Raw genomic sequence first — 21,446 nt, 5'->3', positions numbered from 1 at the left:
GCCTATGGAAGATTCAGCTCCATTTTTACCTACACCTTGCTCGGTCTCTGTAGTCAAACACTATGGTTACAGGCATTGTTGGAAATTTCAGTGCCCTCCATTTTAAAATCATGTTTCTGTCTTTATTGCTCAGTGCTTCATGCTCTCCTTTGTTCAGGATACACACTGACTGGATGTTGTCAATGTGGGATAGATTCAGATTACTGAATTATTGCTTTACCTATTCGTTTCAGTTTCATGAACAGCCGCCCATTAAAATGCTAACAAGAGATGTGAACGTGAGCTTCATGTTTTCTTACAAGGTAGAAACAATAAAAGATTACTTGTTTTCTGGAACAGCTAATGGTTAATAAAAAGTCTATTGTTGCCTCCCCACCCCTTCTCCACCAGTTCAAAGAAAATGTCTAAGATCAGGAAGGTCCCTGTGAAAGTGTTTCCCTGTTAACAGAGCTCAAAGCCATAAGACTGTTCTGAGCCAAATCTCATTTTCTTCATGTCATTGTGATATTTAAGATTTATATAAAGAATTCTTGGATGTCAGGCCTATCAGTTGAGGTGGAACTTTGTAATGTCCTTGGGACGGGAAAGGAGCATGCCTGATTATAATTCATAGGAAGAAGTCACAAGGATGGAGATGGATAAATTTCTTTACTGAAGTTCCTGGGCACAGAACTTTGTGTCTCCCAGATTGTTTAAGTACAAGCCATCTGCTTTGCCTCACTGCAGGCAGATTTCTAATTATTTTTATGAAGGATTCTAACATTTGATTTTCAGCAAAAGATGGACTAAACTAGTGGCTCTAGAGGAAGCTCTCCACTCTCACCTGTCAGCTGCATCTTCCCAGAAGTAACCCTTGTGACTGATCAAGCACCTTGCAATGTCTTCTTTGTGCTTCTGCAGCTCTATGCTGCCATGGAACATGCCTGTATTTCTAACAGAGAGCAAGATGACCTTCATCTCCATTGTGGATTGAGCTTGGTGGCTTAATCCCACTTCTTTCTCTCAATTTACAGGGTGCCCTCATAAGGCTGTCTCTTGGATAGCACAGAAACCAGAGAGCATTGATTGAAGGCAGAGACTGGGTTATTCGTAGAGACAATGCAGCTCCATTTTTTCCATGTTTCATGAAGCTGGTATATATTTGAAGAAATAAATAATCTGTCACATATTTTTAAATGTCCATGGCACTAAAGGAAGATCTAGAAGTGTTCTGAATCCTTTACAGGTAGAATACATTAACATTCACCTCAAATATGGAAGCAAAGTCTGAGAGTTAAAATCAATTTTTGGTGATGCATTTCCATAGCAGATGTCTTCTGAATGTCTTTCACTCTGGCTTGTTTTCCTGTTCCAGTTTTACTTGGATTCTTGAATTCTTGGAGGTGTTTTCATAGAAGGTGTTCAAGAATATTGATAGATTTCTTCCCTCCTAACCTGCCTTAATCTCCCCTCCAATGTTTATGACCCATGTCGCTGAACAGATGGTAAAGTGCTGAAAGATCTTTACATGTAAAGAGTTTAAGATCTTACTCCAGTTAAGTGTGTAGGGACATTTTCTTATACGAGTCAGAGGTTGGAAGCAAGGTGACCTTAGAGCAACATTTATAGTCTTAAAATCTTTATGGTGACATTTTCTGTAATCAACACAATTTCATTATCACAGATTTGCAAGAAAAAGATTCAAATAGCTTTTAAATCCTTTTAACTCAAGATATCTTGGTAACTGAATTTCTTTTGCCAAAATCAGCATCAGAATTCTTAGTGGAATTCATTAGTAGGCTATTGTTGTTATAATTTAATAATTCAAAGCAAAAACTATAGAAATATCTCAAAGATAGTGCATGTTTTAAGTGGAACAGTGTTAATATTTCTACAGTTTCATTGATAAAAGCATGATACAAGAGTCTTAATATGTTTATTAAAGAAGCAGTCCTTCCTTGATACATAATATACTCAAAAGCTCAAAATACGAAGTCTGTTCTCACTTAATTAAAATAGTTGCATGATTTTTTTCAGGTGGGCTCAAGAGAAAAAGACATCATGGAAGGAGGGAGACTATTTGTTATTACATTAGTGCTGTTGTTGCTAATGGGTCCCAGTTCCACAAATACTCCTTCCTGTGAATAAAGTAATTTAAGGCATTTCAGGATCAGTTTATTTTAATAATGCAACTTTCTAACCAGTTTTGGAAGACCCCGGGAATATCCGTGTTTGTGGTTTCTTAGCCAAAGTGGCTGTCTCAGGGCTTGCCCATTGGGAATTCCACCACTGGAAGGATGCACCAGGACAGGCAGTGTTACAGCCATTGCTGTTCCTCCCAGGGGATTTAGTGGCCTTGTAAATTGATGCATACCGAAGACACATATTTCAGTCAAACTGAACAGCTTGAATATACTTCCAGGCAGTGTAAAAATGTTAAGCTTTGGAGTGTGCTGGGTGAGAAACAGAAACTAGTAAATGACCTGGCTTCCATTTGCCACAGTCAAGATGTGTGGCTTTAATCTTGAGTGTGGATTAATGAGCTTAGACTTGCTGTCCAGATGGTCTGGCAGTCTGCAGTCCTATATCTCTGTCTGTGTCCATGTCAAAGGTCAGTACAGTGGAGTTATGGTAGAATTAAGGAAAAGGCAGCTTACAAACTGTTGGGGTTATGTTGTGGCTCACACTGTGCTCTGGCCTTTCTGAGCCTCTGATTGGGCAAGTGAATGAAAGCAGGAAATTTTGTTATAACTGAATTTTTGCCTTCCTTGGAAGTTACCAAAACCACATGAAAGTGATTGTTTCAGTGAATTCTTAATGTAACGGATGGAGAATTTTTTAGTTGACAGACAAAACCAGAAAATATAACGAATGTGGTCTATGCTCCCTCAGTATATATTCCCCATATTCCTCTTCTTGGGAAGCTGTTGCATACAGGCACATGGGAGTAAAAGAACATAGAGCACCATGGAAACCTGAATGCAAATGTCTCCAGCAGAGGAGAAGCTGAGGTGACTGGTCTTGCTCCCTAGATCTTGCTGCTTTAGATCTTTAAGGAGCAGCATTTCTGGGGGAAAGGGAAGAAATATCACACATATAGAAATAGTGAATGAGCATCATGACTTCAGTTCATCAAGTCAAGCTTTCTGTGCTCTTGCTGTTGGTGTTTGTGCCTGTAGCTGTTGGGTTTTGAACCTTCACTGTAATTCAGATGTATTTATAAACTGTATTGAGTGATGTGAATTTCAACGAGATTGCTTTGCTCTTCTTATTTCCCTGGGAAGCATGTCAACATTTAGTACTTCAAAAGACTGTAAGAGGCCTACTAACTCACAGGAAGATCTTAGACTGGGATATCTGAGATGTAGCTGTAATTTCTGCAGTTTTTCCAGGGCTTTTTGACTGCCATTTACAGCTGGAAGTGCAATGGAGAGGATAAAAGTAAGTGAGAAAGAGAGTGTACAGATAAATGGCAGTGTGCCAGACAAATCTTTTGTCTCCTCCTTTCATTTTATAGCTTGTGTTGTGTGTTGGCAATAATTTTATTCTACAGCCATTAGGGCAAGATTTCTCTGGATGGGAAGTGGGAAATAGTGATACCTGTACTAAAAGAAATACATGTGTTGCTAATTGCTGCCTGTGTGTTTCTGAGTATTTTAGAATCAACCTCTTGTGATGAGGTCAGTTTGTTAATCTGGTAAACTGGGTCTGTACTGTTTTTGTGCAAGGATATATAGCACACATAGCTGTGAAGTTACTGGTCTAATCCTTGTGGATTTGCAGTTCAATTACAGTAGCAGGTCTGTAATATTTAAGGTCTCTAGTGATCGCTGTATTGAACTCTGAAAATCAGTATATTAAGTATATCTCAAGTATTTTCTGTGACGTATTCAACTGACAGCCAGCTGAAGTGTAGAAATTGTCTGCACGCTGTTGCCTGATACACCTAAGCTTCTTGCTGCACTGTGAGCCTGATTTACTTTGTGTTGCTGCTTTGTTTTGGCTTCTGCTTGAATCTTGACTTGCAGAAGACAACAGAGAGGTCAGAGTCTGACCTATGTATTGAAATTTCCCACACTGAAATTTTTAGTTTTGTCTTTTCTACTTTGAGGGCTACAGCTGTTTCCCTGTGTATTCAATAATTTTTAACACACAGTGAAGCAGGCATGTTGAAAAGGAACCCATCCATCCTGATGAATTGTGTTAATGATAAACCCATCTGTCTCAGGAGGATCTCCATTTTGCTCATTTTTCTCTTGTCTCCCAAACTGTGTGTATGTTGTGGTCCTGTATCTTCTGCAAGATGTTCTTTGTTGGAGTCTGGCTTTTCTGCCATTCTTGCAAGTCTTTGCAAGACCTTTGACATTCTGGTGTTCTTTGTCAAGTGTTCTGAGTTCCACTTTTAGCTAAGCCATAGGCCATCCTGTCAACTCCAACATTGTTGGTTTTCAAATCTTTTTGTGGCATGAAAAGCCTTTGTTGCACTCAGAGAATAAGAAGTTTCTGAAGTGCTGTGGAAAGAAGTCTTTAATCTGCATGTTGTGTCAGGTGAGCAAGATTTTTCTGAAGATGTCAAGTGAGGCAAGAATAGAAACCCATTTCAATAGGCTTATATCCTAAGTACTCAGCTCACTATGCTTAAGAGTTGGGAGAGGGATTATGCCACATTTAACCCTTTGTTGTTTCCTACTGCTTTCCCACACTGTTACCTAGAATCCAACATCATCAGTAAAAAGAGGGTCTTTAAAATTTATTTATTTTTCTCTGTTTATGTGATCATCCTCTTAGGAGGTCTGAAGGATGGATTGATAGTGCCAACTAAAAGGTTTGAAAGTAACCTTCCCTGGGTGGCTTTTGGATTACAGATCTAACTTCAGCTTGAAAATTGAAATAGTTCTTTTCTGGTGCTACAAATCACTGGCATTTCACTGTACTCAAACCAAGTCTGCATTCTAAGTCCTGTTTGTTCAGAGTTCTAATTCCAAACTGTGAAACCAGCATCTTGGGCAGACCTGCAACAGGAGTTAAATTTCAATCTTTTTCTCTCTTCTCTTTGTCCCCAGGTTGATAACACATAAATAGTTAATGCAGAATCTAGGATGTCTTTCCAGAATTAAGTTTTGAATTTTAAAAGGAGTACCTTTTGCTGCCTAGCACACAGAGTGCCAGCTCCTGAGATTTTGTTACATGTACAACCTGGAAGACTGCAACGAATGCTTCTGTTCAGTGCTGCAAGATAAAGAAAATTAGCTAAACAACCACAATACTTCTGGTTTATTGCAAAAGTTTACCTTAACTCTGTCTCATTATAACTGAGAGCTTTAATATTTAGTTGAATTTCCTCTCATGCAGTTCAACAATGTCATTCTTTCCATTTAAGATGTTATTTCTATAGCATGGAAATTACCCACAAAGATGTTAACTGATTTATTTAAGAAATTCAGAGGAGCATGTGTTAAGAGTGGAAAATTAAGCTCACATTTCTTAAGTCTAATTCTGGCCCATGCTAGATCTTGCTTCATGTGGAAAAAGGATTAAGATCTTTTGAACAATACCTCCTGGGTTCTTGCCTTCTGTGTGGCAGTTTTCTGTTGGATATATGCTGCATTTTACAGAAGAAGCTGTCATCTCACTAAACTACTCTTGCAAGATGCCTTAGGAGAATGCAGGCTATTGCTGAAGTGTTGGAATAGACAGAAGAATATGACAAGGGTAGCATTACTGCCACTGTTGACCCTTGGGACAGACCTAGTTTGTTTCTTCTTTGGAATTAATCAGTACTTAGACCAGCCTAATATAAGAACTCTGGGCATAGATGCTGAAACAAACATCATCTAATTGAGAGTGAATCATCTCTACAATTAACAACCGTACAGCTTTTTCAGACTGTGAAAGGAGGAGTAGGAAGTACTTAATGAATGTGTTTTTAAATGGGCAATTTGTGTTTAGCTCATCAAGCTAGAAGCATATTGGGCTCCTTGTACAGATCACAGATGGCAAGAGCAATTGTGTATTGTACTTAAAACTTAATGTAGATTAAGAGGTTGTGATAACCTAAATGACAGATTTCTGTATCTGGAGTTTAATGGATGCATTTCAAATGGAGACAGTGACTTCTTGCTTTTAAAAAATTAATCCTTACTTTTTATCTGTCATTTTTCAAGCACCATCACTATTCCTGGCTTCTGTGTACAGCATTTGTTCTGTGCAGTGTGGCTGCCTGGCTTGTGTCCTAGGCAAGTGTCTTCTAACACAGGCAAAGAAGAAAAAAGCACTTTTTTAAACCTTTTTTTTTTCCCTCCAGCTGTAACGTGTCACCTAAATCCCTTCACTGGATAGGGCAGACCCACGGCTTTGGGATTAGTGCGTATCAAGGATTTGGGATTTGAAGCAAACATGTGTCGCTCTGTTTGCATTGCATCTAGTTCTCACTGCCTAGAGAGAAATGTTCTTTCTTTTATCATGTATGGCCATTAAAAAAACAAGGAGAACTTTCTGAGAAAAGATAAGGACTGTTACAGTGGTATTTTGAACAGCTGTACAAGAAGAAAATGTGATTCTTCCGTTTTTTTCAGACCTGGAAAGAGACTGAAGAGCTTAAGCACCTGGACAGATTCACAGTGAGAGGCAAGGGTGGCTCAGGAGAGCAGAGAGGGGAATGGATTGTACTACTAGCTTTGTGTTTATTTTCTGCAGTGAAAACTGTTGTTTGGTTTTGAAGAGTGGGACTTGCAAATCTTTTGGTAATCAAATGCATAAAAGGGTTCCTCTTTGTAGGAATTGCTGTCAGAAGGAAGAAGTAGCATGGAGAAGCCAGCAACTGTAAGTTGGTATGGTGTCTTGGTGGATGCTTTGGAACTGGTAAAGTAGCAAAAGAAAAAGAATATCACTGGGAGGCCTTTCTGTCCAGCAATGGATTCATCTACATGCCATCTTGCCTCATTGCCTGGTCCATGTCCATCTTGTGTCTTCTTTAAAATATTGAACTGAAACCCACATAGGTACATCACAGAGAATAAAAAGGATTTTGTTGAGATTTTAATATTCTAAATCTGGACAGGGGAAGAGGCCTAAGTTTACTGTAAAGCTGCTCTGTAGCAGCCTGAAAAATACCACTGGATTTTGGAAATCAACAATTATCTTGTTTTTTTCCTGAAAAAATTTTTACTCCCTTACGCTGAAAATGTGTACTACAGAATCTTGATACCTACTGAGGCTGTCAGTGCCTGTGCTCACTTCTGAAGCTGCCCTTTGTCTCAGATATGGATGCCTCAAAAAGTCCCTTGCTTCAAAATCAGTTCTCAGTGGCCCGTCTGGCTGAAGAGTTTTTCTGGGTTGGTGGCAGCATCGTAGCTCCTCCGAGATGGAAAATCGGCCGTGTTGGTAAGATGCAGGCTGAACACCTGCCACTAAGTTGAGCAAGATTGTACCATCTTGAGAGCTTTCATGTTTAAATCTTATTTAGTGACAAGTTGGTCTAGCAGTAGCGTGGGGGAGCGGAAAAAGAAGGAAGAACTTGAGACACAGCCCTACTCCTATGTTGTTTTGCATCGTTGCTAGTACAATTATTTGGTCTTTAAGGACCTCTCTGTTACAATTTCATTACTGATTTCTTTATACTCTTCTGGAAAAGCAAATGCAAAGCTGACACTTGCAGACCTATTGATGTTTTCAGTTGCATTGATAGAATGTATCTCCCTCTGCAAACCCACAGTAAGGTAGACTTGCTGTCTGCCAGAATTTGTAGACCTCTTAACTCTTTCATTTTTTTCATGTAGTTTTTGTAGTTTGCAGTCGTTGCAATGAGCATTTAGAGGCATCTCTGTTCTCTTCTTCCATACTAGGTTACTGGACTCTTGCGAAATTGATTTCTGAATACTGATACGCAATTGCAAATTACTGAGCTTCACTAGTGTCTGAGAAAGGTCCCTTCTTGCTTCATAGCAGCCTGTTAAATAGGTAATAAGCCCAGCAAACCTAGTTGGAAAAGGCTGTAGAAATGAGATGTTTCATGCTCTAGTAAATACATTTTAATAGCAGCCTTCTTGAGCCACCCATGTGGTGGGTGTTTCTCAGTGAGGAAATCTGCAGTGGCCTTGACCAGAACCATCTGTTGCCTTGTAACTACTATTTTGTTCTAGTCATCTGTCAGCTTCACCAATTAAAGCTTATTTTTAATTATTTTTTTTTTTTAAAGACATCTAGAGGCAGAGAGATAGCTTAGAAATGAATGGGAATTCTTTCAGAGATCCAGGAATGCCATCCTGCTCTACTTCTGGATTTTCCTGTATCCAGATGGCTGCTGGAGTCTCAGCTGAGAGATGGAGAGCTGACAGACTCACCTTGAATTAAGCACCCTCATTTCTACTGGATTAAGAGCATCTCTTCTCTCATTAACATCTCTATTGATTAGGGGTTATGCACTTTAAGGAGGGAATCAGTCTTGCATTATCTCTTGTACACAGCAAACACTGTCCCAACCATTGCTGGCAGAATTATACAGGAATTTTCTTTTTCAAAGATAGTTTAAGACTTTTTTTGCCAGTGAAAAGAACAGCAGACCTGAAATTTAGTGAGGCTTGAATCAGTGAGAGCGAATAAGAGGGAGAACGTTCTTGCACTAGTAATAAGATGTTTAGTTTATAAGGTGGGAAGGACCTGCTCACAGGGCTCTAGGAATGCAGTATGAAACAAATGAAGATTGAAGCTGGATGGTGTCTGGTTTTTAATTGGGCCCTGACATAGTGATGTGAATCAGCCTGCTGTATCTGATCTCTGAACACTGTAAACAGGTTAACTCTTGATCAGGCCACTCACTGCATGAAAATACCTCCTTTTCTGCATTCTGTGGGCTTTGGTTCTTGTTTAGGAGTTTTCTCTGTGTGTGTGAAGCAAAATCCACCCAGTAAGAGTTTTGTTTCTATGTCAGAGAAAACTGAACCAGTATCTGCCTCGATGAATTCATGCTATAATGAAAAGGCTGTACTTTAAAAATGTAATAATATAGAATAAAGAGATATAAAGCTTAAAGTCTGTAAATAAAGATGGTTTGCCTCCCTGTGAACCACGGGATGCTAAATTCTGCATGTAATAGCAATTAATTTGATTCATAAGGCAATATGTGAAGTAGGAATTACTACTCATGTATCCATTAGCATAGGTGCCTGTATAAGGAGCAGAACCAGGCTACTGTAGCCAACAGTTCATGTTAAAGTTTCTGTGATTACTTGAGTAAATATCTTCAGGGTCAGGAGTGACAATCAGGGAGCCTTTAGGAGGAGAGTGGTGTGCTGAACTGTCATGGCTCACAGAAATCAGTGGTACAGTTCATACACAGAGGTTTCTGAATATCTTCCAATTCCAAGGCTATTCAGCTGAACAGAATTCCCACCATATGGTACTGGATATCTTACATATATTACATACTTTATATGATTTTGTATTATTATAACAATATTGATTTTAAAAAGACTTGCTGCATCCTTTCTAAACTGAAACTGATATGGCTGGAATAATTGGAGCCATTCAGTTCTTTCGTTTACCTGTTGATGAGCCAGTTACAGCTGCAAAACTATTTCCAGCAAGACTTCTAAAAATTGTGTAGTTATTATCTCTTCAATGGATTTGCAGAGCTGAATGTATGACAAGTGTGGGGGTGCTCTGTTTGCATCTTGGGAAGCTGCTTTGGTTTTGAAGGGAGCAACTTTCCCCTGCAGTTCATGTGTACTAGAGGGGTTTCTCCAGCCTCACAAAGATTTTGCATCTTCTGGAGGCCCTGAAGAGAAATAAACCTCTGAAATCTATTTTCCTCTCCTTATTGTATTTAGAAGAGGGCTGTTTTGAAGCACACAGTTAGGGTCCACCTTGTCAGACCTGCCACTGGGGCAGAACACTCAGCAGGGCTGTCCTACCAGCCTTCGGGTGTTTCTGCAGGGCCTGGCCTGGGCCAAAGCTGTGCAGCAGAACCTGGGGCTGGGTTGAACTGTGGACATCAATCTTTTGACAAAGCCAGTCCATGTATAAAAATACACAGTGACTCAATCCTTCCAACTTCTTTTCATCCTCACATGCTAAAATACTCCCACTCCTTCACACATTTACATCAAACCCAGAAACTCCTAAAAGATTATAACACTACTGAGCCACAAGTAATTAATTAACAGACATTAGGGCATCTTTCTAACAATAAGCATGAAATTGGACTTTCTATTTATTTGTATTAGGCCAAATTTATTTAGGGATTTATTTGTGTAGTTTTTTTACTTATTGTTACCTTAAACCTGTTCATAGTAACTATAAGTGTTACTATGAAAAAAACACTTTGAGTCTTTTTTCTGTGTCAGTCTAGTGTGACTTTGTAAGAACACAAGAATGGCAAGTGTTCTGTGTTTCTCTTTCCTGCTTTGCTATGACATTGCTTTTTGCCTTGTGGAATGATGTAAGTGTAAGCTTTCCATTACTATTATCTCACAGTAAATTTGTCTTTATCTTTTTTTTTAACTGTAAGGAAAACAGATATTGAAAAGATTGCAGTGTCTGGGAGATGGTCAAGCCAAGTTTGAATCCACTTTAGATCTGATGTTGCAGGGAGTTCCAGTAATGCTTCTGAGCTGTAGCAGAACATTTGCTTTTATGGCTAATACCTGCTGACCACATTGATTTCATGTAAGGGCATCTGTGACTGAAGCCAAGGGATCAGCTTTAAGAAATAAAATGTTACATGAGGGATTATCTTGTTCTTAATTTAGCACATTCTCTCCATAAATAATTTATTAATATAAACAATGTACTCTACAGGATTGTGGCTTTAAATTTAAATTTTCTTTTATAATTAGTGAGTTACTTTCAAACGAATGTATTTTGTAGAACTTTCTTATCCTGAGTAAATTAACTGAGTTTGTCTGAATATGAGTCCTACAGCACAGGAATGCCATTTTTTTCCATTTCTTTTTACTCTGTTGCTTCTCTTGGTTGTTTTGCTTTTTTGTTTCAGTCTGGACACTGTTTCATCTGTAATCTGTATGTACAGATTGACAAAAGAGCAGCCTGACCTCAGATTTTCCTTGTATTTATAAAGCCGTACTCACTAGAATATGTATTAGTTTTCATTCCTCCATCTAGAATCTGAGTAGTTTTTTACACTTCTCATCTCTAGGTCTTTTTTAAAAAAAACAGAACACATATATATATATATATGACATGGTCATAGTTTTAATTTTGCTTTCATAGACGAGGCAGAAAAGCTACAGGAGCATGAAGTCACAGGCTATGCTGGGAGACCTGACTGATATAACTTTATTTCTGTCTTCAGTGGAAAAATGTATGAGTTCCATGCAAGCTGGTACCCAAATGATCAAACTCCGTGGCAGTTCCAAAGGGCTAGTCCGCTTCTACTACTTGGATGAGCACAAGTCCTGTATTCGCTGGAGACCCTCTCGGAAGAATGAGAAAGCCAAAAGTGAGTGTCAAGCACAGAACCTTTCCTCTGTTTCCTCTTAGGGTCTTGTTCTCTTATAAAACAAACAAGCATGAAAGATTTGGCTTGTTCACAGGTGACCAAGAAGAATGTTGTACTTGAATTTGAAGGGCAGTAAATGATGTTATGATGAATAGTTGATGAAGATAAAGTTGCCGTTGTTAGCTGTGCAGGTTGCAATAGTGTAGTATCTTGTAAATGAGATGCAGGCAAACCCTGTGTGAATTGGGGACCTGCAATGTCAGCTTTGGGCCCTTTCTCTGAAGGGTTTCTCTTCAGGATAAATGCATGCTGTCTGGCCTAGGGCATGGACACAGTCATTACTGAACTACATGCTTTTGTTATTTTAGTCTCCATCGACTCCATTCAGGAGGTGTGTGAGGGGAAGCAGTCAGAGATCTTCCAGCGCTATGCTGATGGCAGCTTTGATCCCAACTGCTGCTTCAGCATCTACTATGGAGACCATATGGAATCTCTTGACCTGGTATCTTCCAATGGAGATGAAGCACGGACCTGGATCACAGGACTGAAATATCTGATGGCAGGGATCAGTGATGAAGACAGCCTCTCAAAACGGCAAAGGACCAGAGACCAATATCCTTCTTATACTATCTGAGAGTATTTCCCAGTGGTGGAGAGCTGCTAATGGCAGAGAGATGCCTTTAAATATTTATTTTGCTAAAAGTAAGCACTGGGCTCAAAGCTTCAAAGCAGTTCCCATTGTATTCCCTGTTGCCAGAGAGAGGAGTCTTTGGAGAGGATTGTTCTGGGTAAGGTTTGGAGATGAATGACTGGAGTGAACTGAAAAACATATGGGTATATTCCTTCATCTGTTATTCCCTGGGTAAAGCCATCCATTTCAGTTGGAATACAGGACAAAGGGTGATGCAGCTACTGCAGTTCTCTCACAAGTTCCTTCTGTGCTCTGGGATGGGTAAAGCAGCGTGTGATGCATGTTAAGCATTGCAAGTCCAGAAACTCTTGCTGAAATAACATGAGTAGAGTTATATATTACCTTGAACTTTCTTTTGTCCCCAGTCTCATATCCAGTCTTTCCTAACATGAAAAAACACCATATATATATATATAAAATGCTCAGCAATATCCCACAGTATTCCATGTTGCTCCTTAACTCCTGTTCAATGTGGTTGAAGCAGACATTTGATGAGGCAGATAAAAATGGTGATGGCAGCCTGAGTATTAGTGAAGTGCTCCAGCTAATGCACAAACTGAATGTGAACCTACCCCGACAAAAAGTCAAGCAAATGTTTAAGGTAAGGAATGAAAAGGTGTTATTTTCGAAAAGAGCAAGGATTGAGCTGCTGGAGATTTAACATGAAATCTAATAGGAGAGATTGTAAATGCTTCAGCAGCTGTTTTGTTTCCACTCTACTGAGAGATACTACACAGTCCATTTGGTAAATTGAAGAGAGCTCCAGAGACACATCATAAATAAGTTGTTATTCATAGAAAAAGCCTTTACACCAGGTTTCTTCTGGTGTTACATAACAGAATGAAACACAATATAAAGATTGCTGCTTTTGCTGTTCTTGTTGATCTGAAACTCAGTCATGTTTCCTTCTCCAATTATGTTCTCTCTAATGAATATTATGTAGTAGAGTATCCAATATTCTCTAATAACTGGTACTAATAAAGGGTCCAGCATGCAAAACTCTGGGTGTCTCATGCTTTTTTCACTGCTAAGAGTAGTTTGATATTGACTCACTTTATTGGGCAACTGAACTATGGAGGTGTGTATGCTTTGGGAATCAGAGTCTGTTGTGGGAAGGACCTAAGCAAAAGTGGAATCAATACTTTTCAGCATAGTTCAATCATAGTTTGCAGCATCTTTCACACAAAGATCTGTGGCAAGGCAAAGATAATTCTGATCTCTGTTGGTGCTGACTGAACCATCTTTAATTCTAAGCATTTACTGAGGTTGTACAGCTCCTAGGCAGTTTGCAATCAATTTAAGACTGATTCAAGATTTCTTACAGCTCACATCTTCATTTTCCAAAACTTTTCCTCTTGTTTTGGCAGTTTTTCCTGGTTTGTAAGTTACTTACAGGACGAAACTTCCTGGATGCCTATTTTTTGCTGTTGCAGTCCTTTTGGACTGCAAAAATTCCATTTTTATTTTTAATCTTTCTTTTAATGCACTAAAGCAAGAGCATTAGAAACCTTTAGTCCTGTGAAATAGAAACCTGAAATCACATCAGGCTCTGAAACTACTGAAGTGTGAGACTGGAAGAGAGACAGAATAGTGAGGTCAGTCAAGATTAAAGAGTAAGGAGCAAGTACAGGGTGTCCCTTGGGAACAAGGGAAGAGGAGGCTGTTTGTGTATGTTTTTAAACATCTCAGTGGGTGCAGTAGAATAAATTGCAGTTTATAGCAGTACTTAGTTCTTGGGCAGAGAACTGAATGCATGTCAGCTTGTCAGGACAGAAGTACTTTGGAAAGGCTGCTCAATGCTGCTGTCCATGGTTGTGAGAGATTAGTTACCAGGGCTTTTCCCAACTGACAGAAGTGCACACTCATGGCAGTACTTGCAGGATATTCAGTGGAAAATTTGAAGATCAGGTAAAAACTTGCCGGATTTTTATTTTTTTTTTAATTTTGTAGTCTAAAATGTGCTTAAACATGTCTACAGTAAGGGAGAGGAAAGCACTATACTGACAACTTTTATTGAGAACTAAGTAGGGAGTGCAGAATAAGCTTTTTTTTTTCATAAAATATGCAAGGATTGCCTATCCTGTTTGGGAGACATTGCAGCTTTCCTTTTCCATACTCTCCCCTGCCAGATTTCCTCATTAAGTTTTTCATGCTTCTGGGAACAGGCTTTTAGGAAACACAGTAATTCCGTAATCTCTCCTCCAAATATTTATAATTGGGTGGATCTATTGTGATCAGACTCTCACAAAATTTCTTTGAAGAAATCTGTCTCCATTGTGTGCAAACAGTACTACTGCTGATTCCACTGAGGGTGGTTTGGATCACAGGCCAAACAAGTAAAGAACCAGAAAAACATACATGTTGTAGGGGTAGATACACCAAGAGGTTCAAAGAGGAACAAGCATCAGCATGATGATTCAATCTGTTCTAGTAGGCCATGGGATGGGTAGCCCTGTCAGGCAGCTTCAACCTGTCAATGTTGCTTTGTTCTCATGCAGGAGTTTGTTTAAAGTTAGTTCAGGCTGTTGCTGGGCAGTTGGGTGTCTCATTGCCTTGTGCTGCAGGAGGCTGACACAGATGATCAGCAGGGCATGTTGGACTTCGAGGAGTTCTGCGCCTTTTATAAGATGATGTCAACACGACGTGATTTGTACCTGCTGATGCTCACCTACAGCAACCACAAGGACTACCTAGATACAGATGACCTGAGACGCTTCCTAGAGACTGAACAGAAGGTAGGCCCCAGCCAGGAAGGCTCCCAGTCTGTTGGGGATGTGTTGCCTTTGAAAAGGAGTGGGAGCTTTGTTGTCATCCATGTGGAAAACAGACTTTTACTCCTATCCCAAATAGCCCTTGGTCAGAAGAAGTTTGGCTCTTTCTGGTACGTGGCAGACCAGAAAATGGTGAGGCATCTTATATCTGTGCCATGAGGACATTCATCCATTGCAACAGGTTACCTGGAGGTTTTGAAGACCAGACTAGGTAATGCCTGAAGCAAAGTGGTGACCTTGTAGTTGAGCCTCCCTTGAGAAAGGTTTTAGGCTAGATAACTTCCTGAGGTCCCTGAATGATCCTATGATCTTTCATCTAGAGACTTGTGGAGGATTCTGAAATGAGGAAGAATAATTAGACAGCAAGATGCAGTCATGCAGAAGCAAATGCATTGACTTGTCTATACCATTTTCCTCTCGCAGTCTTTTTTGAAGCTGCATACCTGTAAATTGTAAATCCCCATCAGTTTAAAATGTCTAGGAAATTAGTGAATAAAAAAGCCACCTCTCTGGCAGTTATCCTTTTAGATAAGTGGGTTATGTTTCCATTTCATTGGTCAATTGATCCTCCAGATGGAGAGAGGAAAATGAACACTTGCCACAGGACACGAATCAGCTCAGCTAATCACTGGTGTGGACAACTCATGTCTGTGGGGCTTCTCTCCCCTCCCTAGTGCTTCCCTTTCCCATACAATACAAACAGGGAAAGCAACTGTTCATTCTGCACATTTGAAGCTGTACCAGAAAAACCTGCTGATGTTCCAGAGCTTTATCTTCTGAACCCAGCAAACCTATAATGTATGGGCGAATAAAGGGTTAGGGTTTTTTAATTCCTCTTCTTTACTTTCACTTGCTAGGGTTTAAATTACCTCCAGAAAAGGCATTGATCTGGTAGCAGATAAACTGGTGGTTTCATTTCCCCCTCAGCAAATATTCTATGTTGCCAAAACAATCATCAATTTGGTCACTTCATTGGCAGTCCCCTTGGGCCACAGGGACTGTATTTTCATGTGTTATGTGCGGCATCTAATGGAAAGAATTTGCTGGACCACTCAGGACAGTAATGTTAAATAAGAGCATGGGTAATAATTGGAGGATAAATGAACAGTAAATAGCATGAAAATTAAATAATAGTGTTAAAATTGAACTATGAAAACATGCAAGGTAATAAAAGCTACAGCTTACCGCAGATGGCCCTTTTTTATACATGACAACCTCTACATGCATATCTCTCCCTTTGTTCTCTTTCCTTTCTCAGTTGAGAATGAAAAGCAACCTTGAAGTTAGTAGATTTCCTCAAGGAGCTTCTGAGAGCATGTTTTCCTGATTCTCTGTTACGCTGCTAGTAAATGATGTTTCTGTCTGCTGCATCAAGATGAACCATTTCTTGTTTTACTTTAAAGTAAAAACCCTTTGATAATGCAAACTAATCCTTTAATCCTACATGAGAAGAAATCCTATTGGTTTGTGACAAAGCTTGTTTTGTTTGGATGCTCTTTGTGCCTAATAACACTCTAACCAGATTTGACCTACAAAGCAGAATTGTCTTTATTGGCTGTGATCAGGCAGCTGCCAATAGGACAGAAGCTTTTCACAAAACAGTCTGGTGTTGATCTGACCTGACACTGATTGACAGGAGTGAGAATCTCACTGGGTAACTGGAAATCCTTAGTACCACTGTGGATAATTTGCCCAGTTGTTCCACTGTTTGCAGAGAAAAGGGCTAGGACAAGCTGTGAGTACTAGTAAACCCTGCATTTTTGCTGTGTTCACAGATGACAAATGTGACGAAAGAGCACTGCCTGGAAATCATAAGCAAGTTTGAACCATGCCTGGAGAACAAGAAGGAGGGAGCTCTGGGGATTGATGGTAAGCTGGCTGCTGTAGCTTTTGTAGGAAAGACAACTGTTTAAAAGCTTTTGAGAATGTTGCATTTGTTTGTATAATATATAGTCACAGAATGTTGCCAAGTTGTATAGAATATGCTTCTCAGTAGCTGGGTTTTATCTAGTATCTATTTTTTGCTGAGGAACCTAAGGGGACATTGGTACTCTTTGGAGGATTTTTAAAGGTACATGACATGATGAAGCAGTAGTCACTGAACATCAGCTGGAGCTGTATGTGTGTTTCTGCTTTTGGCAAATAGAGTAGAATTTAGCTGGATCATTCATGCAGGTTCCCTAGCACTGTTGCCTAGTGTATTGTTCAAAAAGTTTTGGCTGCTGTTTGTATTGAACAGCTCCTTTCCTTTAATAAAACTTACTTCCATTTAAAAAAATGTAAAGCCTATACAAACCATCAGAAAGGTGACATTTTATCAATTTTATCTTGAATTTTGTTCAAGCTCAATTTCTTTGTGTTCAGTAGACCAGTATTTTGAGAATGAGGACTGGAGTTATTTTGCCTTGTGTATCAAGTGCATCAAGATCTTTAGAAGTTTGACAGGATTTTTATAGGGACACTGTTTTATTTATGGAATAATGAGTGAAATGTCAGAAGAATTAGAAATCTTGAAGCTGAGACATTTTGAATAAAGGCATTGTTGCTGTCAACAGCTTTTAAGCTAGGATGTGAACAGAAATCTTGGTCTTTCATTGGAATGAAAATAATTTTGGGGAGACTTGAAATGGAAGTTACAACTTTTAGTGTTAATCTGTCTTGTGAAAGTGTCTGTGTATATGTGCACAATTGATCACTGTGACAGTTGGGATGTAGTGGGGTTATTTATTAATTTGTTTTACTAGTTCATGAATGTGTTGGTGAACGTAAGCATGCATTTTTAGGCTGGTTTTAGGAAGGCTACAGCAACAAAAAGGACAAAGCTGTATTATCTGTAGTTTTATCTGTTTACAGGTTTCACCAATTACATGCGGAGTCCATCAGGGGACATATTCAACCCAGAACATTACCAAGTGAACCAGGACATGAGTTATCCTTTGAGTCACTATTTCATTACCTCGTCACATAACACCTACCTCATGGGAGATCAGCTGATGTCCCAGTCTAGGGTGGACATGTATGCATGGGTGCTGCAATCTGGCTGTCGTTGCGTGGAAGGTAAGGATCAAAAAGGAATCATCAGCAAGCTCTGTAGTTTAGTTTCTCCTCTATAAAGGAAGACTCAGGGCTTCTGCAGAAGACATGGCAAATGGGTAGTGGAAAAAGCCCAGCAAAATGGTGTCTTCCTTTCACAAAGACCAAAATAATAAAGTTGCCATGTAATGGATAAATTTCTTGAGCATGGAAAGAAGGCAGACATTTGAGAAGTGTCATTGGTACTGAAGAAAAAATTGTAAAAATATTTTATGGTGGCCCCAGATGTCACTTGTCTGATGAGTGTCATGGTTTCTACTCTACAGTTGATTGCTGGGACGGGCCGGACGGTGAACCAATTGTCCACCATGGATACACTTTGACTTCCAAAATTCTCTTCAAAGATGTGATTGAAACTATCAACAAATATGCCTTTATCAAGAATGAGTATGTATACACCACCAACTTTTGAGTCTCGGGGCTGTTCCTGGGCATCATTCTAAAGGCAGTCAGTGAAAATCTAACCTGTGTTTGCATATGCCAGACAGAATTCTGAGTTGTTTGGTGTGTGGGGAGAAAGCCTTCAAAAAGGAAAAAAAAAGGCAAAGCTAACTAAGTAGAGGCATTCTGTACCTGGTTGTGGGGCTGTCTTTATCCCATTTGTAGGAGGCAAGAGGATCAACATATTTTGGCAGTGAATGTTTTTAGTGAAGAGCTGACAGTTGGACTACGTGTCTCTGGATGTGTATTCCAGGGATGCCAAGGTTACACTTGATTGCTCCAGGGATAGGAAGCAAGTCAGGCAGCAAAGGAATAAAGAGAGACAGTGGCCCAATTGTGGGGAAAACACAGTGTTCAAGAGATATAGGGTGTTTTCCCTACCTGTAAATTGCTCACAAAATCAGACAATTGTACAATGGGAAGTTTCATATGCCTTGGCACCACTGTCCTCCTCCTGAGAGACAAAATTTGTGTGTCAATTTCTTTTTCTTTTTCTTTTTTTTTTTTAAGATTAATTTATCTCTGTAAAATTTTCCAGTAGCTTCTCCTAAGCAGTCCATCTGTGTGGACAACTGTGACAATCTACCTTCATTAATAAAGTTAAACTTCTGCTGACATTTCTGCCCAGGTAAACTTATTCTGACCCTGAAATTTTGAGAGTTTGCCTGAAGACATGGTAAATCAAAGGGAAACTGGCCAGCAGAATACATGGCAATGCTTCTGAAATTGTTGCAGCTCTTAAAAGCTTTACTGAAAGGTTAACTGGGACCACGCTACAATTTATTATTTTTGGTGTTTTTTTTTCTTGATAGGTATTGATGCTCAGTCAGAGTTTGGCACTGAACAAAACCTATTTTAGACTTGCAGGTGCTCCCTTTTCCAGGCACCCTAAAAATGCATAATCCCTAAACAGAAATCCATCTTCGGTATGTTCTTATATGGCACCAACCACACTGGAATCAGTGATTCACAAATCTTACCCTGATGCCTTTCAAACAACCAGACATTTTTATTTCTTGGCCCTCAAAATAAATTACAACAATGAAACTAAATGTAGAAATAATACTGTCTTTGCAGAAGAGACTTTATCTGCAGGCCTGTGTGTGTGACTCTGTGCTGTTGCTAGCCATAAAAGTTTTCATGGAAGAACTAACACAACATGTTTATCACTTGGTTGCTGGAAGTGGGAAGGTAAACACAAAGCCCCCTGGGGGATGTTTCGGTTCTTGGAACCTTTATTTACTTTTACCTGTGAGTACGAAGGGGCTGAAGCACAGGAATGGCTCAGGCAGTAAGAACCCTTTATCCTCTGAGTGCTATAAAAGCTAAATTTACAGTTGATGATACTTGCATGTGTCTCTGCTAGGTATCCTGTCATCTTGTCAATTGAGAACCATTGCAGTGTTGTTCAGCAGAAGAAGATGGCTCAGTACCTTACTGAAATTCTGGGAGACAAACTGGATCTGTCTTCTGTGGGCAATGATGATTCTACCACGCTCCCTTCGCCAGCAAGTCTTAAAGGAAAGATACTGGTTAAGGTGAAACCTGCTTGTTTGTTTGCTATCCCTCTTGTTGTTTGTGATGATTGTGATTTCTGCCTGGTTGTCTCTTATACCCTAATTGAAATAATTTACAAAAAGCAGTCTTTAAGAGCCTGATACTTAAGGCTCTGAACAAATGTCTTCTCAGCCAGTAACAACCTGATTGCTTGCTTTAAATAATTTTGATTTATTTTTTTGAATGGTGTGCTGAGAGCTGGGTGCTGACCTGCCTGTGTCACCGTGTTATCTCCTAGGGGAAGAAACTTCCAGCCAACATCAGTGAAGATGCAGAGGAAGGTGAAGTCTCTGATGAGGACAGTGCTGATGAGATTGATGATGACTGTAAAATAATGAATGGAGATGTAAGTGAAGTGACCCTTGGAATGTAAACGTATGTTAAATTTTCCCATCAGTGAGAAGAAACCTTGTGAGTTCCCTGGAGTGTGGATGTGGTCTAATCTTTGGGATTCATCTCAAGTCTTTTAGGTTCTAAACCTTAATGGGAACAGATTTGACAAAACTGTGCCTGGACAGCACCAGTTCAAGTGGTTATATTTCAACTTTGGAATTGCTTATCTTTTAATATTTTAAATAGTAATAGCTTGTGATTCTTCATTGCATCCTTTTGTTCATCCCTTCAAATGCAAAAACAGAAAATAAAAATATTCTCCTTATGTCAAATTGTGGTCATTGTTAAAAAGCATCCCTTTGGTTCACTAAATGCTATGTTTAGTGACTTTTACTGTAAGGAGGTGTTAAAAAGGAAAAATATTCTTTGCTCACTTCAATATGAAAATCCCTTATTTCTTCATCCTTTTTAAAAGCTAATTTTTTGTCACTTTAATCTTCTGGCAAGTGACATTGCATCCTACAGAAACAATATAAAACACACAGTGAAACCATTTAATAACATAAACTAGATTGCCTTGGAAAGAGATTGCATTTTCTGTCCTCTTTCCCTCAGGCTATTTCCTCATTTTGTGTTAAGGATTTGATTCTTTTCATCTAAAACTAAAAATAAACTTCTTTGTGAATAAAACTACCAGAGGGGAAAAAGAATTTGATTGTTTTTTAGAATTGTTATGTTTTAGCATATCACTTTTCAGGATTTCAGAGCTGAGATCTGTGATGTTCTGATGCATCTTTCCAAAGTGGAAGGATTTGTGAATTACACAAACTGAATAAAATCAGGACTGGACATTTCTTGACTTTGAAATGTCATTGTGATCAATGAAGTTCACTCAGCTTGGTTTCCTGTGTGTTCTAGTTCTCTTATCTGTATCCCAGGCATAGCAAACTTGTTTTCAATATCCAAAGGAAACAAAGCAGGTGATTTGACAACTCTGCTGAAATCAAAGTTGCTGTGGTGCTTAAGATCCTGATTTTGCAAGTTTTCCAGATAATCTCTTCTAGACTTAAAAGTGGTTTGTTTTGAGAGGATCCTAATCCAGATGCTTGAACAAGCAGAAATG

The 21,446-nt window shown here is 39.2% G+C and overlaps 2 protein-coding genes across 5 annotated transcripts in view; both read left to right on the top strand.

Annotated features, from left to right (window-relative positions):
- Window positions 1–21,446, top strand: part of PLCH2 (phospholipase C eta 2) — a 79,526-nt gene that overhangs the window by 39,763 nt on the left and 18,317 nt on the right. For all 4 annotated transcript variants that reach the window (XM_051637059.1, XM_051637060.1, XM_051637057.1 and 1 more), the window contains 9 exons: window positions 11,291–11,437; window positions 11,806–12,049; window positions 12,600–12,729; window positions 14,693–14,863; window positions 16,675–16,768; window positions 17,753–17,956; window positions 18,259–18,379; window positions 19,800–19,971; window positions 20,229–20,336. In XM_051637059.1, the coding sequence (XP_051493019.1) occupies window positions 11,291–11,437; window positions 11,806–12,049; window positions 12,600–12,729; window positions 14,693–14,863; window positions 16,675–16,768; window positions 17,753–17,956; window positions 18,259–18,379; window positions 19,800–19,971; window positions 20,229–20,336 (1,391 nt within the window). The remainder of the gene's footprint in view (window positions 1–11,290; window positions 11,438–11,805; window positions 12,050–12,599; window positions 12,730–14,692; window positions 14,864–16,674; window positions 16,769–17,752; window positions 17,957–18,258; window positions 18,380–19,799; window positions 19,972–20,228; window positions 20,337–21,446) is intronic.
- LOC127392756 (probable glutamate receptor) overlaps window positions 6,752–21,446 on the top strand; it is a 46,237-nt gene continuing 31,542 nt past the window's right edge. Inside the window, exon 1 of the mRNA XM_051637067.1 lies at window positions 6,752–6,764. The gene's annotated coding sequence lies outside the window, so the exon portion shown is untranslated. The remainder of the gene's footprint in view (window positions 6,765–21,446) is intronic.

Source organism: Apus apus, chromosome 20 (genome assembly GCF_020740795.1).
Source record: "Apus apus isolate bApuApu2 chromosome 20, bApuApu2.pri.cur, whole genome shotgun sequence".
NCBI lineage: Eukaryota > Metazoa > Chordata > Aves > Apodiformes > Apodidae > Apus > Apus apus.
Note: the sequence above shows the minus strand (reverse complement) of the source record. Positions and strands in the feature narration are given on the sequence as shown.